A 20,466-nucleotide genomic window follows, 5' to 3' on the forward strand; every position below is an offset into this window, starting at 1 on the left:
TGATGTTGGTTTTTATATTATACATATTTAAATAAAAGAAAAGGTCGCCGTGCTTGGGGCCGTGGTACATCATTCTCACTTTTCCCCCAACTTTGACACCCATTGACACACGAATCCAAAGAAATGACTCCAAAACAGTAGCTGATACGAGACAAGTGTGTTTATATGGAATCACAGGAATGCCAAAATTAAAAGGGAATACGTGTGGAAATACAAAGAGAATCAATAATAAAAAAATATACAAATGTAGTCATATTCTTTTTCCATTTTGTCATTGTTTTTTCTGTATTGTCTTTGTTTTTTCCAATTTGCCGTTGTTTTTCCTGTTTTGTATTTGTCTTTTCCACTTGCGTTTTGTCATCGCATTTAGAAATGACAAAGACAAAAGAATGATTTCTGTATTGTCTTTGTTTTTTCCATTTTGGCGTCGCTTTTCCTGTTTTGTCTTTGTCTTTTCCATTTGTGTTTTTTCATTTAGTAATGGCAAATGCAAAAGCATGCAAATGTAAAACAATGACCCGCCCACAGCTGCCAGGATGATGACTACGCCATACGTGATTACACGATTTCTGCTTGCAGTGGCTATGCAGTTATGGAAACTTGGGAGCCCGGAAAAAATGTCGCGGACAGAAAGTAGACGCAAATAGGCATTTACCTCCTCAAGATTGCGCCACACAGATTCATCCATATCTGCATTCATTAACGCAGATATAGCCTTTAAAGACTTTAACTTTCCATGGCATCTTCCACCAAGCGAGCAATTGCTCATAATTCTCGTTGAACACTTCTTCTCAATTCGTCCACCATAGTAAGTTCCCACGTTTACTTTTGATAAATGTGTATTTGCGTCTACTTTCTGTCCGTGACATTTTTTCCATAACTGCATAGCCACTGCAAGCAGAAATCGTGTAATCACGTATGGCGTAGTCATCATCCTGGCAGAATGACCCGCCCACAGCCTTTTCTTTTGCTTTTTGTTTATAGACAATAGTTTGTAATAGAGTAGCACAACATAAGTATCTCATACAAAATCCTCACTTGCCAAGAGATAGGCGACTCACTGCGATGTGTAGCATGTGTACTAAAAATGTTGAACCTGCTTCTAAGCTGTCTGACGTCATGTGAAAATCATTACTCTCTCATTACTGTTGGCTAATTGGCGGCTTTTGTTTTTATTTGACCTTACAAGCGCACTAATGAATCCCTCAATGTGGTGCAGCACTTTCCTGCTCATAGAGGAACCCAGTAATTGAGAGGGAGTTGTCCTGCACATATCTGTCTCCTGATTAATGGACAGCAAGAGCCTTGTGTTTCTTGTTGTAAGGTAGCACTGAGATCATATTGATTTGCTTCCACTGTAGCTTGTAATTCCTCTTTTTGTTAAGAACCTCTTCACAAAATATCTCAGCTCTTTCCGTGGAAGACTAGCAGCTTTTACTTTGGAATGGGTTTGTTTTTAATGTTTTCTCATCCTCCTGTCTCTCGTGTTGTTGAGCATCTCGCCGTCTCCCCACCAACACCCTCACATCTACCATAAATGAGCCTTTCCAGAGCAGGGGTCCTCTCACAAGGCCCCTTTCATTGATTACATCACACACTTGTGTGATGAAGTGTCTGATTCAATGATGCTGCATTTGCTGGAGAGAAAAGAAACAAACACAGCTCGAGACATGCTGAGGGAATCTGGTGAAGACACATTTTGGAAGAGACCCTCACAAGCATAATTGCTTGCTGTGTTTTGTGTTTACTGCCGCTTTGGTCCCGCCTGAAACAAGTAGGTGTGTAATGGTACATGCACTGATTTCCCATGTGGTGCACGTTAAACGTGGTGGATAGGAAGTACAACTGCGTCACTTCAGGTGTCTAGTCGATAAACAAATACAGTCCTCCTCTGTTGTGAGTCTGGTGTCTCATAAATCCTTTGCATCGATTGCCATCAACCGTGGTTCAGTCAGGCACTCGACTTTATATTTGGGACCATTAGGAAAACTAAATTCCTATTATGCTACAGTCAAACCTGTCTTAGTGGCAACTGAAAAATCCCCCACAGAAAATTTACGTGTTATAGACCCTGTGTATAGCAGTCTCCTGTCTAAGCGGCCACCCATTTTGGATCCCTTGGTCAATATCTGACCGCAAATAGCGGCCAAAATGCCGACTCAAGCAGAAGCTTCATGCACGAAAATTTTTCGTTTTTTAAGCAATGAAGCCGTCATGTGTAGCCTTTAATTACTGAGTCCTAGTTCGACATAAAAAAGCCGTCTTCTTACTTTCCAATGTCGCCTTGAAACGATTCAATGACGGCCAAAACGGTAATCTTCCCACTTTGCAATGCCATGAATAGATTCTAAAATAGCCAAAACACCTGAATAAAACATCTAAAATATCACTTAATTGCCGACTAATTAGAGATTAGAAGCCCATTCAATAAGAAAGGAGCGATGGTATTGTTAGTTTATGCCGATCTTCGCACCTCCTCCGCACTCTATTGTTCACCCATTCATGACAGCTTCACGCGTATCCTGTACATATATCCTCGGGCTCGTTCACTAAAATTTGTATTTCTTGCTTTTAAAATCGTGTTTTAAAAAAAATCAAAGATGGAAATTTGTGACGTTCTGCAGGACAGGAGCGAGCGTCCCCTCTTTGGCACTCTTCTTTGGCGGGCTGTGCCTTCTCCGGGGAGGAAGAGGCAGCCGCTTCATGCCTGGTGGCCGCGCAGCTACAGTCAATTAACATTTGTGGCGGATAAAAGGCCAGCGCCATTGAATGTGCGGCGCTGGTTCATTGTTGTTATTGATATTACTAGTTTCCTCACCGGAGCTGTTACCTAGATTTACCTACCTGTTTGTGTCAACAGAGCGTTTTCCCCTATGTCTCTTGGTTTTGCTCCAGTCTTTTTGTGAATACATGTTAATATGTGTGCGCACAAATTCAAAATGGCGACCAACCTGTCTATAGCGGCCACCTGTCTATAGCGGCCACCTTTGCCGTTTCCCTTCAGTGGCCGCTATAGACAGGTTTGACTGTATTTTATTCTTTTATGCAGTGGTCCTTGTATTCGTCAACCACATATGCAGGCCACAACAAAGGAAAAAAATTGGCATAAGCCAGACACGTGTACAAGGTTATTTGAATGACGAGCTGGAAATGACGACGCTGGGTGTTATCATGTACCTTGTGACCTTATTTTTTGTCAAAATAAAAATGCTAATGGTTTTAAATAATACCAATTCAAGACGCTTAAGAAAATTGGAGTGAAAGCTCATATTAGTACATTTTATACTCTTGTGTTGTTCTACAAAAATCTACTTCTTTTGTGAGCAATGGTGTGCAGTCCGGGCCAGCAAAGCCTCCCCTGCTGGCTTAAACACTATCACTATAATTGCTTCCAGACCCGACCATGATAAGTGAATTTCCGCAAAGTAGGATTCCTTATTTATAAATGGAATATTTTCGTAGTTAGAGCATAGAAAACCTATTTATGACCTTCTTCTAAATATGGTTGTTAACACTGTTAGAGCCCTCTGGGCATGAATTAACATCCCTATAGTCACCTTTACACTCACATTGCCCAATATAGTAGACATAATAACAGAAAATAAGCCATTTGAGACATAAATAAGACTCGTACTCGTGTGTTTTGCTGTAAATGTGTTCCAGTGCTTGCCGTGGATTATGGCCATAACAGTAGCTTGTGTTAGGGATTATTGCGCCTGCTGTTAGATCATTCAAACCTGGCATATTGGTGCATTTGAAGATAGAGAGTTAAGTGGGTGTCTTGCTTTATTAACAGTTGTAGCAACCTGGCGGTTATGTTTAGAGTTATAGTTGAGTGATCACACTGGTCTACAAATTTAATGTCAAATAATGTCTGCTTCTGAAATAAGGCATATCACCCGTGGTCAATTTCGGGCTATGGAACAAGAATATGACCATCAAAAAATCTTATTAGCTAAAATATTAAAGATATGCGAGATTCTTTATTACATAGTAACGTATAGGGAGTAATACACAATGTGGTATGTCTCCATACACTTTATGTGCATACAGTCACAAGATTATGAAGATTCAACTAGGCACTTCTTGTGAAGTGAATATAGGTTCTGTATTCAACATTATGTGGCCTACCTTCATTGCCAATTGTGGGCGTATGGTATACCACCGTGGTGGTGTATCTTTAAAACAAGAGCTAATGAGCATTTTTAAACATCAAAATTAGCCAAGAAAGAGTACTTTTATTTCAGTAGCATTTTGGGTGTAGACCAGTGTTATGTAAGCGTCCGGATGGCACAGGTGACCGGGGTTTAAATACCAGTCAATGTAGGGCTATACTGTATGTTATTTTTATTACTATATTTAACAATTCTGGCCCTCAATTCTGGGCCAGTTAAGTCCACACTGAAGGCCCAGGTACCAAATGCACCACGCACCACTGGTGAACGTAATTCTAGTTAGAGTCATCAGCTGAAATTAAGTCAAGATGTTGAGTTGTCATCTGCACAAGAAAAATGCGACAAGATTCTTTGGAAATATGGCCTTCTCCCATTTCTGTTTCATTTTCTATCAACAATCTAATTACTTTTACTGGAGGAGTAGTTGCAGAGCAGTCATGTAACCCCCCACGAGACGTCCTGTGGGTGATGAATTCTCCACCTCAGCTTTATAGGAATCGTAAATTCAGCGATACCTCATTTCAGAGCTGGACAGATAAGTAATGCTTCAGAAGGGAACCATTTGGAAGCCAAACAAAGAAGCAGGGAGGGGTGTGAATGCTATGAACACTCAGCTCAGCGCATCACGATGCAGCCGGTAGAGGGGAACGGGGAAAGAGGAGGAGAGGAAGGAGGAGCGAGCAGGCAAGCAGACAGACTGAGGCTCGCTGGTCTCAGTCGCTCATCTGTGCTTGGCAAAGCAGCTTCTCTCTGTCCATACTCTCTCCGAAGCAACACTGATCCTCCAACTTTGTAGCCTGAGCTTAAAAAAGGCACCCAGGGGCACAGGAGCCCCTCCTGCTGCTACACAATGCTGCCCTGGAGGAGGAATAAGTTTGTTCTGGTGGAGGATGAGAATAAGATGAAATCCAAGAGTCTGGGCAGCGGACTGACCTACCATTCCATCCTCTCTTCTCTGCTGCGCTCCTGTCCTGACCTGCTGCCTGACTGCCCCTTCGACTGGGTGGGAAGCATCTTCCACACCAAACGACAGAAGGTGGAACTGAACAAAGAGGAGCCTGTTTACAATGTGCGCTATCTGGGAAGTGTGGTCACCATCACGGCTAAGGGTGAAGGCTGTACGCAGGAAGCGGTGGCCAAAATCTGGACAAAGAGCAACTACGGGGAGCAGAGCGTCAAGATGAGGCTGACGGTGGGCCCGCAAGGCATCCGCATGAGTGCTGACAAATCTGGAAAAAAAAGTCCCATCCATCTTTACTCTCTGAGCAGGATCACTTATTGCGCCTCTGACCCGTGCCGGCCCAAGATCTTAGCCTGGATCTACCGGCACCAAATTAAGAACATGGCGATCGTCCTTCGATGTCATGCTGTCCTGGTGAGTAAGTCAGAGAAGGCGCAGGCCATCGCGCAAAGCCTCTACAAGCACGCCACCTCTGCTTTCAGCGAGTTTAAACGTCTGAAGCGTCAGAGCGACTTCCGGCACTGCCAACAGCAGTTGCTGGGGGAGGAGGCAGTACCCCTCATGCCCCTGAGGAGGCTGCTCAATGGGCAGTGCCACTACAGGCCGCCCGCGGACACTCCGGGGAGTGCTACCCGCCTCTGTTCCATCACAGAGGAAGAGGAGGAGGAGGAGGAGGAGGAGGATGCCGATAGCGAGAAAGCGGCAGTAGAGGAACCCCGGCAAGAGATGGAGCCCAAAAGGAAGCAGAAAGTTTTAACGACAAACACAGACCCGACTCAGTTGTTGTCCCAGTTGGACCTAGGGGACATTGCCGCACTGGAACAGTGCCAAATCAACTTTGTCAGCGACAGCAACAACAACACCTTCACATTTATAACCTCGCTGGTGTGACTGTGAAACACAACATCACTGGGACTTATCCCTCTCTGTCCTTCACTGATAGCCTACTCAGGCTTCCTCCTTTCCCCTCCATGAAATGTATTCACCAGCATCTGTCAGCTGGCTGGTCTTCTGAGGGGGCACTTTGTGTTCTGGCCAGATGGCTCTGATGCCAGTGTGCCAGATCGACTGTAGCGACTCGGGAATGTTTACAAGGCGGACTGCTGATGCACAGGCTTACGAGCACAATGACGAACATCGCTTTTAGGCAACGTAAGACGACGTATGGCCATTTATTGATCACGAAACAGGCCTCTTTGTCATATTTCATGTCAGGACATTTTTGGATGGACTTTTTTTTTTAAGCGTGTTTGTATGTTTGTGTAGTTTTTCTACTGTGACAATCCTCACTGATGTTGTTGACGTGACAGAAGTTTATGGTAGATTTATCGGTGAGGGAGGCGATGGATTAGGATGCAAGCCATCGAGGGGATGTTTTAATTACTACCATTTGTTACCGTCCTGATCATTTATGCATGGCATGTCAGCTGTAACCTTTCACGTTCAGAGTTTGTCTTTTATCATGTGACACCTTCAAAGAGAACACTGTGATAAATCTGTGAGCAGGGATAAATACGTGGGTGTAATTTATGTTATGCATTATGACACCAAACCTATTTTTAAAGCAAATTTCGGTGTGGTCCTTTTAGCTAGTTTTTGTTCCATGTCTCCCCTTATGTAACCTGTCACAAAAGCTGGCAATTTGACAAGAATTGCTTGGCATATGACTGGGGCTACTCTCCTGTTCATTGACTAAATATAGACAGTGTGTTACATTTAGTATGAAATTAAGCATTTAGAATATTTTCAAAACATGTTGAATAAAAATCAACCCCTCTATGATCCCTTAGTGATTCTTAGAACGCGGGTGTGCTATCAATTATGAATTATTCAAATGAAACTCAGCATTTGCATGTTTCAGATGTGAAAATATGTCAAACCAAGACTTTAGGGACACTGAACAAACCATAAGGAGTTATACACCTCTGCATATTGTGTTTCCTGACCTATTAAGCAGTCACGTGAAATAATAAAAACAGAGTGTCACTTTTAAATTGGAAGTCAGCCCCATTGAATGTGGGTTGATGGTTTCCCGCTGGCCCCTTTTCCCAGTTGCTCACGTCGAGGGGGGCAATTAATCAGCAGATTGAATTGTTTGGAGAGGGAACATAAAGAACCTGCCACCGCAGTAAGGCTGTCAGGCTCTGACATCAGCCACTACTCCAAACCAAGACAGTGACTCACCCGTCAGCCGTTTTTACCTCAAACATCAGCCGTTTTATTGACGACGACGCCTTCATACCATTTTACCGGAATCTTGCAACATCTGCATGTGCAGAACATGTGCAGCTCTGTCTTTGATAAACAATGATGACAAAATCAAAGCTCTGAAAAGTCGTTAGGTTGAATCTAGGGCTACAAGAGCAGGAAAAAGAAAGATAATAAAAAGAGAGAACAAATAAACACTACGCTGCTTAGTTATTACTGTCACTTTCATAGGACAGTATGAAACTTTTTTAACTTGCTCAAGGATACTGTGGCGACTTGGCAGTTACATGTAGTGTTAAAGAGTGATTTCCGACTGTCTCAACGTGACCACCTCTTTGTCTCCCTTTTACGTTACAATATGATCTTTATCCTTAATCATGGTTGTGACAGTCGGGTGTTGAGCGTAGTGTGCACGAGTTTGAATATTTAGCAGCCAAATTGCTGTCGTTTTGTGAATCAACAAGAAATCAAATTTCCATAGGCCAATCTTAGCTTTTCTGTAAACCTTTGCAAGCAATGACGCTGCTCTTTTTTGTTTGTTTCTGTGTACTGTAGCTTTGTGATTTCATTTTCTTAGTAATGTCTTGCAAATAGATCTGCTGGCTTGCCTGTCTAAGTAAGGAATTGCTACAAAAATCATTTCAAATGGTCTGCCTGGGGGTTTCTCCTTGCTGGGACCTTAGAGATCAATAATTTCTTTTTCTAGTAATAATCCACAGCAAAGGAAAAGCAGGATTTAATATGAGACGACCAAGGAGTCCTGTGGCCTTGTTTACTGCCCATGCATTTTCATCATTTGCTTGAGTCCTGTGCAAGAGTGAGTACATGGCGCATTGCCTGTGCTGTGTTAACATGCGGCGTGCGGCAGAACAGCAACAGTGCTTTTATGTCAACAATACTATCAGGCAGAAACGAGGGAGCAGATGGCAGCAGCAAGGTGCACCCTGGGCTTTATCACCATCACCCTCCAGAATAACAAGCCACTTCAAACCTACAATCCATAGCTTTGTTGTGTCACACTGACCGCCACGGGGGCACTGGAATCAATTCTACAATACATGCCAGGTACCACAAAAAAGAAAAACACAACACTGTGCAATTTTAGAGCAGCTCACAGTGCTTCCGAATACAAAAAGATGAGCGACGGCACCATGACAAGTGGCAGCTCATTTACTCCGCATGAGTAAATGTGTTTCAATCAGGTGACATTAAAAAGACCAAATAGAGACGCCACTTCAAGTACAATTATATTTTAATGAGGACAGATGAAGACACAATATTATAACTAAGGCATGTTGTTAGCGGTGGGCATAGGCTCGTTCTTCTCAAATAGTGGGCCCCCTGTGGGTCACAGCGGGGTGTGTGGGAGGGCCGACAGTAAACTTAACATGGAAAGTTGTTGCAGATGTTATCTCAGATAATAATATAATTAGAATATAATATAAACATAATATAATTGAGAACCACTGACGGTGTTCAGTCAACAGACAGAAGTCAGTTCTGTCTGTTGATTCTGGAGGCAAATAAACACAATGGTTATCCTGCTAGTTAGTAATTAGATCGTTCAGGGGTATCCAAACCTTTCCTACTGAGGGCCGCATACTGAAAAAAATTATATTATGGCTTCATTATTGTAACATCATAACCTAATTTTCCCTCTCCTGCTCACATAGTGGAGAGGGCGCTTGGATCTATAAAACGATAGCTTGCCATAAACAAATGATCATAAAAACAAATATATAATATTTGGAAATCATAAAAAATCAAAACAAACACTAATTATGATAGATAACACCGAACTAGAACGACTAAATGAAAGCAAATTTGTCGGAGTTATTATAGATGGCAAATTAAACTGGAGACTACATATAAACCAGATAAATAAGAAAATATCAGAATTAATTGCAATACTACATAAAATAAAGTACATCCTCAATAAACATTCTCTACATTTATTATACCGAAATTTTATTGAGCCATACATTGTTTATTGCATTGAAATTTGGGGACACACATGTGTGGTCTAGCGGTTAGCACAGGGGTCGGGAACCTTTTTGGCTAAGAGAGCCATGAAAGCCACATATTTTTAAATGTATTCCTGTGAGAGCCTTATAATGTTTTTTTTAACAAAGAATACAACTAAATATGTACATGGTTAAGCAAGACCAACTATTTTAGAAAATAATAAGTCTCTGAATTGATTCTTTTCACTAACATTGTTATACTGAAGCTATCCAATAATAAATAAAATACTTGTTACAATTAATGCAACTTCTGTTGCTGCACGGTTTGGCACCGCACTCCATTCGTTCTTTCTTTTCGCCATCTTCTTTGTCAAAAGGGGTTGCTTTGCAGAATTAGCAAATTAAAGGAGGGAAGTTTACTTCTTGACATCTCAGTGACGCACGTAGGCTACCACATTATGCAACAATAATCAAGTTTTGGTGTCCGTCCCGGAAAATATCGGAAGGACAGCTGCCGATGGCTCCGGCCACCTGCATTGTGGCAGAAAATGGATGGATGGATTAAAATGCATGAGGAAGTTTTGTATTTTGAACTTTATTTTTAACACTGTGATTTCTGTAATGTTTTACTTTAAAATGTGAGCAAAAAAAGAATTTTATTTATTTATTTTTTTAATCGTGGTAAGACATGTCTGAGAGCCAGACGCAGTCGTCAAATGAGCCACGTCTGGCTCCCGAGCCATAGGTTCCCTACCCCTGGGTTAGCACGTTGGCCACACAGTCACAGTCTGGAGATCGGGAAGATCAGGGTTCGATTCTCCCTTGGGGCATTTCTGTGTGGAGTTTGCATGTTCTCCCCGTGCATGTGGCTTTTCTCCGGGTACTCCGGTTCCCTCCCACATTCCAAAAACATGCATGTTAGGTTAATTGGTGACTCTAAATAAATAAAAATGTGAGTGTGAATGGTTGTTTGTCTATATGTGCCCTGCGATTGGCTGGCGACCAGTCCAGGGTGTACCCCGCCTCTTGCCCGAAGTCAGCTGAGATAGGCTCCAGCATACCCCCGCGACCCTAATGAGGAGAAGCGGTATAGAAGATGGATGGATGGACATACAAAACAATCGCAAAACCAATCTACATGTTACAAAAAGAGTAATAAGGATAATTTTAAAACAAACTGCTTATTAAGAACCAACAAACAAACTGTTCTTAAATTCACAAATTTTAAAATTTGAACTAAGAGGGACGTGTGTGTGTACGAAAGCAAAGGCACCAACAAATGTGCAACAGATATACAGGCCACACCAAAGAAGTTAGTACGAGCCATGCTACAACTATTATTATTTGTTTTCTATTATTGCTTTGTTTTCATGCTAAAAGAATTGGCATCCTGTTTGGAGCCTCGCAATAACCAGGTACAGATGGGATGGTTGGATATTAGGTGTCACTCTGAATGCATGTTGTTGACATGTTGGAGGCATGATGAAGAGGACTGTTGGGGTGGGTGATGGTGTGCTCTGGCTTTGTCCTGGGGGTCCAATGTCCCCACTTTTCTGTGATTTGTGTATACGGACGCAGGGGGAGAACAAATCTAGAACTGGATTAGTAACTGGTCGGGCCACCTTGAGCAGCAAAAACTGCAATCAAGCGTTTGTGATAACTTGCAATGAGTCTCTTACAGCGCTGTGGAGGAATTTTGGCCCACTCATCTTTGCAGAATTGTTGTCATTCAGCCACATTGGAGGGGTTTCCAGCAAGAAGCGCCTTTTTAAGTTAATGCACCAGAATCTCAAAAGGATTCAGGTCAGGACTTTGACTAGGGTCATTTTGGTTGGCCGGCCACTCCTGGGAAGTTTCGCCACTGTTCCATGTTTTCACTATTTGTGGATAATGACTTTCACTGTGGTTTGCTGGAGTCCCAAAGCTTTAGAAATGGTTTTATAACTAGACAAATTGAAGTCCGGTTTGCTAAACCACATTTAGGTTATGTTTTAACATGCGGGCAAGCACTTTTTCACACACAGCCTTGTAGGTTTGGATTTTTTTTGTCCCTTAATAATAATAAGTCTCATTTAAAAACTGCATTTTGTGTTCAGTCGTGTTGTCAAAAACTAATATTTAACTTGGTTTGATGATCTGAAACATTTAAGTGTGGCAAACATGTAAAAAAAAAAAAAAAAAAATTCAGGAATGGGGCAAACACTTTTTCACACCACTGTATTTGAACGTACCGAGGGCCAATAAAAACAGTTAGGGGGTCGTAAATGGCCCCTGGACCGCACTTTGGACACCCTTGAGATAGATAGATACTTTGTTGATCTGTAAAACTGCAAAGCTAAACTGTGCAAACTGTGCACACAAAAGAAAATGGTTGTTTCATTTGAAAAGCAGTGCTAGATTGTTGCAAAGGAGGAATTGTCCAGTATGTACAGTACATGCTGGGACACCATGTCAGAACATGTGTGTGTTTCTCTACCAGTGCTGGCTTTCTGTGCAGAAACTACTATCACATGGCACACCACGTGCTTACATTTCCAGATTGTGCCATCGAGTTGAAATGATCAGACAGTTAGAAGTAAGCAGTAGCACTTTCTGCTTCGTGCATACAATATCTCACTTGGTCTTCTGAGGAAAGAGCTGCTTACCTGGCAACTTGCAAATGAGATGGGCTGTGTTTTGCTGCTCAGCAAGGCTGCCAAAGTACCGTTCAGGTGCATGATGATCTCTTTTGGCACAAATAGCAAAAAGCGCACTGATAAACTGAAATACTTTGTGTTGAGTTGCGATCCAGGAAATAGCAAGTTGGAAGTTATTAAAATTGTCACATAAGCTACTGGAGTCAGAATGTTCTGTTTGAGCTTGAGTGCCAGCCAGCAGCTTGAAACCAGAGTTTGCTAATTCATGAGAATCGGATCCATCAGAAATTCTGGGTTTTGGTACTAAAGCAGACTCAAATGTTATAAAATGCTGTGATGGTCAGATAAAAACGCCACAGGAGCCTCGCACATACATTTTGCCTCATGACGCTGCACAGAAACCTGAATAATGCCAGCTACATGTGGAACTTGCGAATGTTTAATTTAACAACATTTCAACTGCCTCCTTATTGAAAATGAGTCACCCAAAATGTTCCCCGACCTTTCTGGCTGTACTCCGCCATCAACCGGAATTAGATTGGGAAAAGGTGACTTCTTGTTCCAAAGACAGGAACACGTTCCACTTCATAAAACCCATACTGGTGCGTTTAACTGTTATCAACCCTTCATATAATTGTCCTCTGATGTCGCCAGGGAGCGCTTAAAGAGCAAGGCCTGTGTTTCCATGACGACCGTCTCGCTAAAAGTCAGGAGAATTTTCTCAGACTTCTTCATTACACAGCATCTTCATGAAGATGATCCTTGTGGGCTATTAGATTACCTGCAGACTGATAATAGTGTAATGTGCATGCAAGGCCAGACGTGGAATTAAACACCGTGGTGTCCTGTCCGATGAAAAGCAAGTCAAACCTTGGTTTTCAAACACCCCAGTATAATTCGGCCTTGCTTCCTTGGTGCACTGTCTCTGTTACCATAGAATATGATGTGTTGTGTTTTATATACTGCATATACTCTTTGCATGTTGGCCACACAGTCAGGAGATCTGGGTTCGAATCTCCGCTTGTGCATCTCTGTGTGGAGTTTGCATGGTCTCCCACATTCCAAAAACATTTAATTGGAGACTCTAAATTGTCCATAGGTATGAATGTGAGTGTAAATGCATGTTTGTCTATATCCAGCCTGCGATTGGCTGGCGACCAGTCCGGGGTGTATCTCGCCTCTCGCCCGAAGTCTGCTGGGATAGGCTCCAGCTTATCCGCGACCCTAGTGAGGATAAGCGGCATAGAAAATGGATGGATGGATGGATGGATACTCCCAGCGTTGCTTGTTTACACCAAAAATTATGACACTTAGTTTACACAATAATACGGTATCCTCTAAGGCCTAGGTTCCCAAAGCGGGGTACGTGTACCCCCAGGACTTGCCAATTGTAATAGGAGCTACGTAAATAAAAATTTTAAACAATTAGCGCCTACCACTCGCAATTAGGAGTGCGCCTGAACACCTCACGGCGCAAGGAGAACTGAGCAGGAAGGAGACACAGCACGAAGTTGGTAATTGCTCTGTGTGGATCATATGAACAAATAAGTAAGTTTGATGATTATTTTTTACATTAAGAGTGTTTAAGTGTTTAATCTTGAAGAATTCATTTATATTGGTGTTCCAATTCCCGCACGGCACAGCGGTGACAACCAGCTGTCACTGTGAGTGGAGATTCCCCCCCTAAAATGAGGCTTTATCATTGGTTGTATGTATTTTTGTACGTCATGGTATTGGTATTAAATTAATATGCAGACTTAATCCATAGGCATCTTGCGTGGACAAAAAATGTGATGCTCAAATTCAACCCATTCAAACGGAAGGTTCAGACTGGAATAAAAGATATGCAGGATGATTACTTATCAATTTATCAGTGCTCATGTGAAACTTTATCAGAATGTGACCATGCAAAATATACATTTTTTACCTGGAATGAATAAAATGCATTGACCAATTCATTATGTTCAATGTTTCAAGTTAATGAAGATAAAAAGGTGTATGTTTTTTAAGTGTGCAGGAGTGGGGAATACATGACTTCAGGTCAAATGTCTGAAGGGGTCCGCCGCTGTAAAAAGTTCGAGAGCCACTGCTCTAAGGCACAAACGTCAAATAAAAGTGTTACACATTTGCCACGTCACCAACACTTTCCACCCTGGCAAAACCATAAGAAATCTAGGAAGCGACTGTTGTGAAAGAGGTAAAGGTGTTTAAACAAAACAGAGACATTCACAAAGAATGGAAGTTGTTGAGAAGCTGTGGTTGGTGTGGATTTCCTCCTCTCTCGCCCCTCCTCTCCTCCATCTCTGCTCCTTGCCGTCTTCGCTAACAGGGGTCTTCAACAAAGGTAAAAGTGATGGTAAATGTTCATTTATCCATTTAATTTCATTCATTCATTCATTCTCCAGGCCGCTTATCCTCACTCGAGTTGCGGGAGCCTCTCCCAGCTGACCTCGGGCGAGAGGCGGGGTGCATCTGGACCGGTCGCCGGCCAATTGCAGGGCAGATAGACAAAATACCATTCACACTCACGCCTACGGATAATTTAGAGTCTCCAATTAACCTAACGTGCATATGTTTTTGGAATGTGGGGGGAAACCCACACGCGCACAGCGAGAACATGCAGACTCCACACAAACGGAGATACGAACTCAGCTCTTCCAGATCTCCCGACTGTGTGGCCAACATGTTAACCACTGGGCCACATCCATTAAAGTTGTCATTCATAATTATTTCACATTGTTTTCTGCACGAAAAACTATAATTACTCTTTCTACAATGTGTTTTTGTTAACATTTTTGGGTTTCTGGAATGGATTAATTGAATTTACTAAGTTTAATTAATAACAAAAAAACCAGAAAACCTCCAATATGCCGATACCTGCTTTCATGCATGTGCCTTTCACACTTTCATTTTGGTAAGTGACATTCGCAAGAGTCATACTGCCTTTTCCTGCATGAGCAAAACTAGAATCCATTTTATTTAAAATAAATGGAGGTCACCTTCTCTCAGAGCGAATGCTTACGAGCGGTGTACATTTATCGTACGCATGCATCACATTGGTCACACCTGCCGTGGGTTTTATTACAAGGCACTTTATTTCTCTCTTCGTGCCGTTGTGTGTTTACTTCTTGCCTGTGCGTGTCTGTTTTCCTCCCCCTCAAAATATCTTGGCAGTTTACACGAGTCTCGTTAAGCATTAAGGAGAGAGGGAGCAGATGGAGGCAGCAAGGTGCATGCTGGGTTTTAGCATTTTCAGGCCTCCTGGCATGAAAACATAAAAGTTGCTGTTCTCTGGTTTAAGAGAAAGAGCCTGCAAAGAGCAGGGAATTATTGCGTACTCAGGTTAAAGTGAAGAAGAATAAGCCTCAGTGACTGTCTTTTCATGTTTATGCAGAACCTGCAGAGTCAATCAAAAGGAATTTAAATTAAAGAGCAAACACCTCATGCGGTTAATAAAGTTGCAGTTACTGCATGTTGTGGCTCTCAGCTAAAAAGCTCCTCTTATTAAACACCACTGAAACCTCTTTGGCTGTCATGATTATGCAGTCTCTCACAATGTCTCTCTGCAAAACACCAAGGATGTCTTTGAAGTTGAACAAAACAAGAACCCTCAAGTTTTTGTTTGACAGAAAAGAGTCTAACATCTGGTTGTTGCCACTTGCCAGGCCCCAGGTCACCCGGTGACTGAAGGAAGGAGCTTTTACAAAGACTCACGTGGTCATGAAAGAAACGGGGCCAAGAGTCGCACACGCAGCTGGGAGGCACTGTATTTAGGTAGTTAGCAAGGATAAGAGGGTTTTTTTTTCTCTCTCTCTCAATTTGATGAGCGATAAAGAGTGGCAGGTGGAGAAAGGGGGCAGTGGAATGTGTGGACTTGGCTGCCATGTGAGTGGGCTGGCACATGCTCGGACGGCACTTAATGCACCAAAGCAAACAGCAATGCCTGCATTTATATATATATAAATATATATATATATATATAAATGCAGGCATTGCTGTTTGCTTATATATATATATATATATATATATATATATATTCAAAATGAAAATATCAATATTAATCATGATTAATCACCATTTACAACTATGTCTGGAACATGCCCATTTTACTGCATTTTACTTAAAGAAAGCTAAATGACCAGACACAATTATATATATTAATTAATTAATCATGATTAATCACCATTTGCAACTATGTCTGGAACATGCCCATTTTACTGTATTTTGCTTCAAGAAAGCTAAATGACCAGACACAATTATATATGTTAATTAATTAATCATGATTAATCACCATTTGCAACTATGTCTGGAACATGCCCATTTTACTGTATTTTGCTTCAAGAAAGCTAAATGACCAGACACAATTATATATGTTAATTAATTAATCATGATTAATCACCATTTGCAACTATGTCTGGAACATGCCCATTTTACTGTATTTTGCTTCAAGAAAGCTAAATGACCAGACACAATTATATATGTTAATTAATTAATCATGATTAATCACCATTTGCAACTATGTCTGGAACATGCCCGTTTTTACTGTATTTTGCTTCAAGAAAGCTAAATGACAAGACACAATTATATTTATTAATTAATTAATCATGATTAATCACCATTTGCAACTATGTCTGGAACATGCCCATTTTACTGTATTTTGCTTCAAGAAAGCTAAATGACAAGACACAATTATATTTATTAATTAATTAATCATGATTAATCACCATTTGCAACTATGTCTGGAACATGCCCATTTTACTGTATTTTGCTTCAAGAAAGCTAAATGACCAGACACAATTATATACATGTGTTTGTATTAGCAGCTCCAAATGAACTGAAAATGTATGTCACGATTTGCATAACACTAGTCTCTTTAATAGCAGCAGAACGTGTGACTCGCACTGTAGCTGTGTTACTATGAGCAATGAGGGGTTGCGTTCAAAGACACCAGGCAATTTAAGTTGAATTCACATTTTGAATATATTTTCTGGGATTTCTGAGCACAGCTGAATGCTGATAAGAATATCTACTGCACTTATTGCTCTTCTTGGTCTTTCTGTTTATTTCCACTACACAAACACGCATAATAAAGATATCGTTGCAATGTTTTGAGCTCAGAGTGTCTGTGAATGCACCTCGAGAATGAGGAAGTGTTGTTCCCAGGAGGAACAGATCAATGTGTTTGTGAGTTGGAGACACATACATGTGTTGCAATTGCACTACTGGTAATGAAATACAGTGTTTCCTCGTTCATCGCGGGTGGTAGGTTCCCAAAATAGCCCGCAATAAGTGAAACCTGCAAAGTAGCCAACTTAATTTTTTTAGGCTGTAAAAACCCTCACCATACACTTTATACACTTTTTTCCCAGACAGATAATAACATTTTCTCATGTTTCTCTCTTGTTTAAACACTCTCAAAAAAGTTCAAACCTTCGTTTGAATTTTAACGATCAGCCTTGATTAAGTCGCTCACACATATTGCACTCCTGTGACTGTGCCTTTTCGTCCTGGCGCCGTTCCGCTGTACTGTTTTTGTATCCTTGTTAAAACATGTAGCTACAGATGAACCGAAGATTCATTTACAAGCTAGCAAGCAAGCAAGCTTGCGATGACACAGGAGACATTTACTGACAATGGTCTACAACCAATCAGGATGCAGACAACAATGGGCGGTGCAGACAGACGAGAGCGGGAAGAGACAGACACTCAACTTCCCATAATGCAATTATTTTTAAAGGGCCAGCTTGTAACAGCGTTCATATGCAGTAATAAAAAAAAGAAGAAAAAATTCAGCGAAACAGCAAATCCGCTAAAGGTGATAGAGCGAGGGAACACTGTACTGTAAATTAGTTAACAGCGTTAGCTAATATATACTGTAGCATATATGAATAAATAATATACATCATAATATTGATTTTGTTATTTTGCACAAAAAATGTATTCGTATACTCCTAAACATGCACCTAATTCAATTCAGGTTGGAGTATAAAAATCGTTTTACACAAATAAATACCCCCGCTAGGGGTAAAAGCAATCGGGTCGGTCGGCCCTGCCAACAAGGTTGCACATAATTATTTTTCAGGGAGTACTTTAATTTGGAAAGTATGTATGGCTAATGCTGGGCTATTCATCAGTGTTAGCATCACTGTCATACGTTTCAAGGCTACCCTACTACTTGTGCATTATTATTTAAGGCTTTCAACTTAATGCTAATACTTCACTGTTATCGATATTACCACCTAACATCAGGGGGTAGATTTTGTCTTCTGCTTCATATTAAATGGAGCGCTCCACTTTGGATAATTCTTTTTTTTTTAAATCATCATATCTGTATTTTATAAATCTGTTCTTTTAAAAACTTGGGTTGAACCCAAAGTTATACACGCACTTAATCAAGGCAACAGCTGGAGCCAATGACACACATTCCGTCTCTCCCTGTGGCACATGATGAAGGAGGAAATCAAGCACAGCATGTGCACCAAGCTCTGGGATATTTTGTTTTTTTTTTTTTTCTTCATTAGTCTTCCTCATGCAGACACGGGAGATGATGCCTTTGTACGGTAATTGTCATTCAAGCGCGTTTGTGTGTATTGCCCTCCAGCTCTTTTCAGCACTTGCAGAGCTGGCGTTGCGGCAGAGAGCCGCAACTGCCAAAACGCATACAGGGATGTCCTGCTCATCTCTGTGAATAAGTGATGAGCAGAGATAGCAGAGGAAAGGAAACATGGTTAATATACATGACGGTACAAGAAGGTGTATCAAACGTTCTGCCTGACATCAACTGTGTGAGGGAATGTGTTACATGTTTAATGAATCTGAACCTTTACATCTTTTTACAAGCAGTCAAGTGCTGCCAAAACCCACCAAATAACACGCCACTCCGACAGGAAAAGCCGGCATGCTCAAAGTGATAAATGAGGGGTCTGCGTGTTCCTGACAATTCCGAGTTCCTACTATTTCAAACCCTGCTTCAGGTTAAATGTACATGTTGGTTTATTCTCCCCAGTGAACCTGGAATAATCTTGTCACTTTTATCAGCTTTGGAGACAAACGAGCTACAGCTGAGTTTTTATACCCTCTGCTAATACGAAATAGTGTCTGTTTCAGAGAGCAGTAACTCTGAGTTAAGAGTAGGAATGTCCTAGAATATTGCTCGATATTGGCATAAAAATGAGATATCGGATCATAACGGTATTGGTTTTTCTTCTGATATTGACATCGGCCTCATCAAACAACGCTCGCAATATGCAATTTGCTGTAAAGTGCTGGTTATGCCGGGGGGGGGGGGGGGGGGGGGGGGGGGGGGGGGGGGGGGGGTCAGACTTTTTCCTTTAACTCGTTGACTGCCAGCCATGTTCAGAGCAGGGAGCTCCATACTGACAGAGTTTTGGGGCATTTTTGCTGAACTTTCAAGACCCACAGAATATTGTGTTTTAGGACTACAGAATCATTGAAACTGTCTAAAGAAACTTTAGACTCTCTTCTTTCGTCAGACAAAAAAGTTTGTTTCTAGCCTTTTTGGGTCTTTAGATATTGGGGGTAGAACATAGGGTAGTTTCAGCAAAAACACCTGATTTTGACCAAAAAGCTGAGAAAACGAGCTTTTTCTGCAGAGAAGCTAATTCAAGCAGAGTGACGGTGGGGTCTGCTGGATGTGGGGATGAATCCCTGCTGCTGACCCATCCAGACGCCAGCCACTCGTCAGAAGAATCAGGGTCGGGTTCTGAGTCACCCGACTCTGAACTGTTTCCGTTGTCAGGCTCCGGTGTCGCGCCACATGGCTCAGCAACGCTAACCACTAGCTTGTTGCTTTGGCTGCCGTTGTCAACTGCATCTGTGTCTACGTCAGCTACATCACGCATGTCACCTCTATCTTTCACGATCGCGTCACTACTAACGGCAGATCCACCGCCAGACAAGCTCTGTGACAGCGTTAGCTGCCTGTGTTTTTGGTCTCCGCTCGATTTCTGCATGTTTTTCGCCATTTTCCTCTCTCAACCCACAATCTGTCACTGACTAAAACCTCAGCTTTCTTCATTCTGTCACAGTCCTCTTTGTTTGCATCCCCCAGTGGAAGAACCCACCACATCACAAGCAAACAAATTGTAAGGAAATTGCGCAGCCAGGGATCATCCCAATTTAAGCATGACCAGTACTTTGCTTTGCACAGTGCTTTCTTTAATCTTCCCACACATTGGTAGGATGGAGCCATTCTCGCCGTTCACCCTCCTGTCTGCCAGCACCAGGCAGCTGCAGCACAAAGCAAAAACTTAGATGGACACTTTCTTTTCAGAAAACTTCCCCTTTTACAGTTTTATATAATATTTGCCGATCAGTCCGGGGTGTACTTCGCCACTCACCCTATTTCAACTGGGATAAACTGCACTTTTTCATCCACAATCCTTAAGTGAGACATGAACTCATGTCTTTCGCGTTTCTGTGCGTTCTAAAGATATAAAACAGATAAAAGCAGACAGCTCAGTACTGCACGGTAGGGACCCACTTATTCCGCCAATTAAGCC

The 20,466-nt window shown here is 41.8% G+C and overlaps 1 protein-coding gene across 1 annotated transcript; it reads left to right on the forward strand.

Annotated features, from left to right (window-relative positions):
- Nucleotides 1-4,808: 4,808 nt before the first annotated feature.
- fam43b (family with sequence similarity 43 member B) lies at nucleotides 4,809-13,844 on the forward strand. The gene has a single exon (XM_054797314.1). It carries the CDS (start codon nucleotides 5,026-5,028, stop codon nucleotides 6,025-6,027), a length of 1,002 nt encoding a protein of 333 aa, XP_054653289.1. The 5' UTR covers nucleotides 4,809-5,025; the 3' UTR covers nucleotides 6,028-13,844.
- The last annotated feature ends 6,622 nt before the right edge of the window (nucleotides 13,845-20,466 follow it).

This window comes from Dunckerocampus dactyliophorus, chromosome 1 (assembly GCF_027744805.1).
Source record: "Dunckerocampus dactyliophorus isolate RoL2022-P2 chromosome 1, RoL_Ddac_1.1, whole genome shotgun sequence".
In the NCBI taxonomy this organism is placed as follows: Eukaryota; Metazoa; Chordata; class Actinopteri; order Syngnathiformes; family Syngnathidae; genus Dunckerocampus; species Dunckerocampus dactyliophorus.

What these genes read in the sequence shown, in the direction of transcription:
- fam43b (XM_054797314.1), top strand. Translation starts at nt 5,026, where the DNA reads ATGCTGCCCTGGAGGAGGAATAAGTTTGTTCTGGTGGAGGATGAGAAT.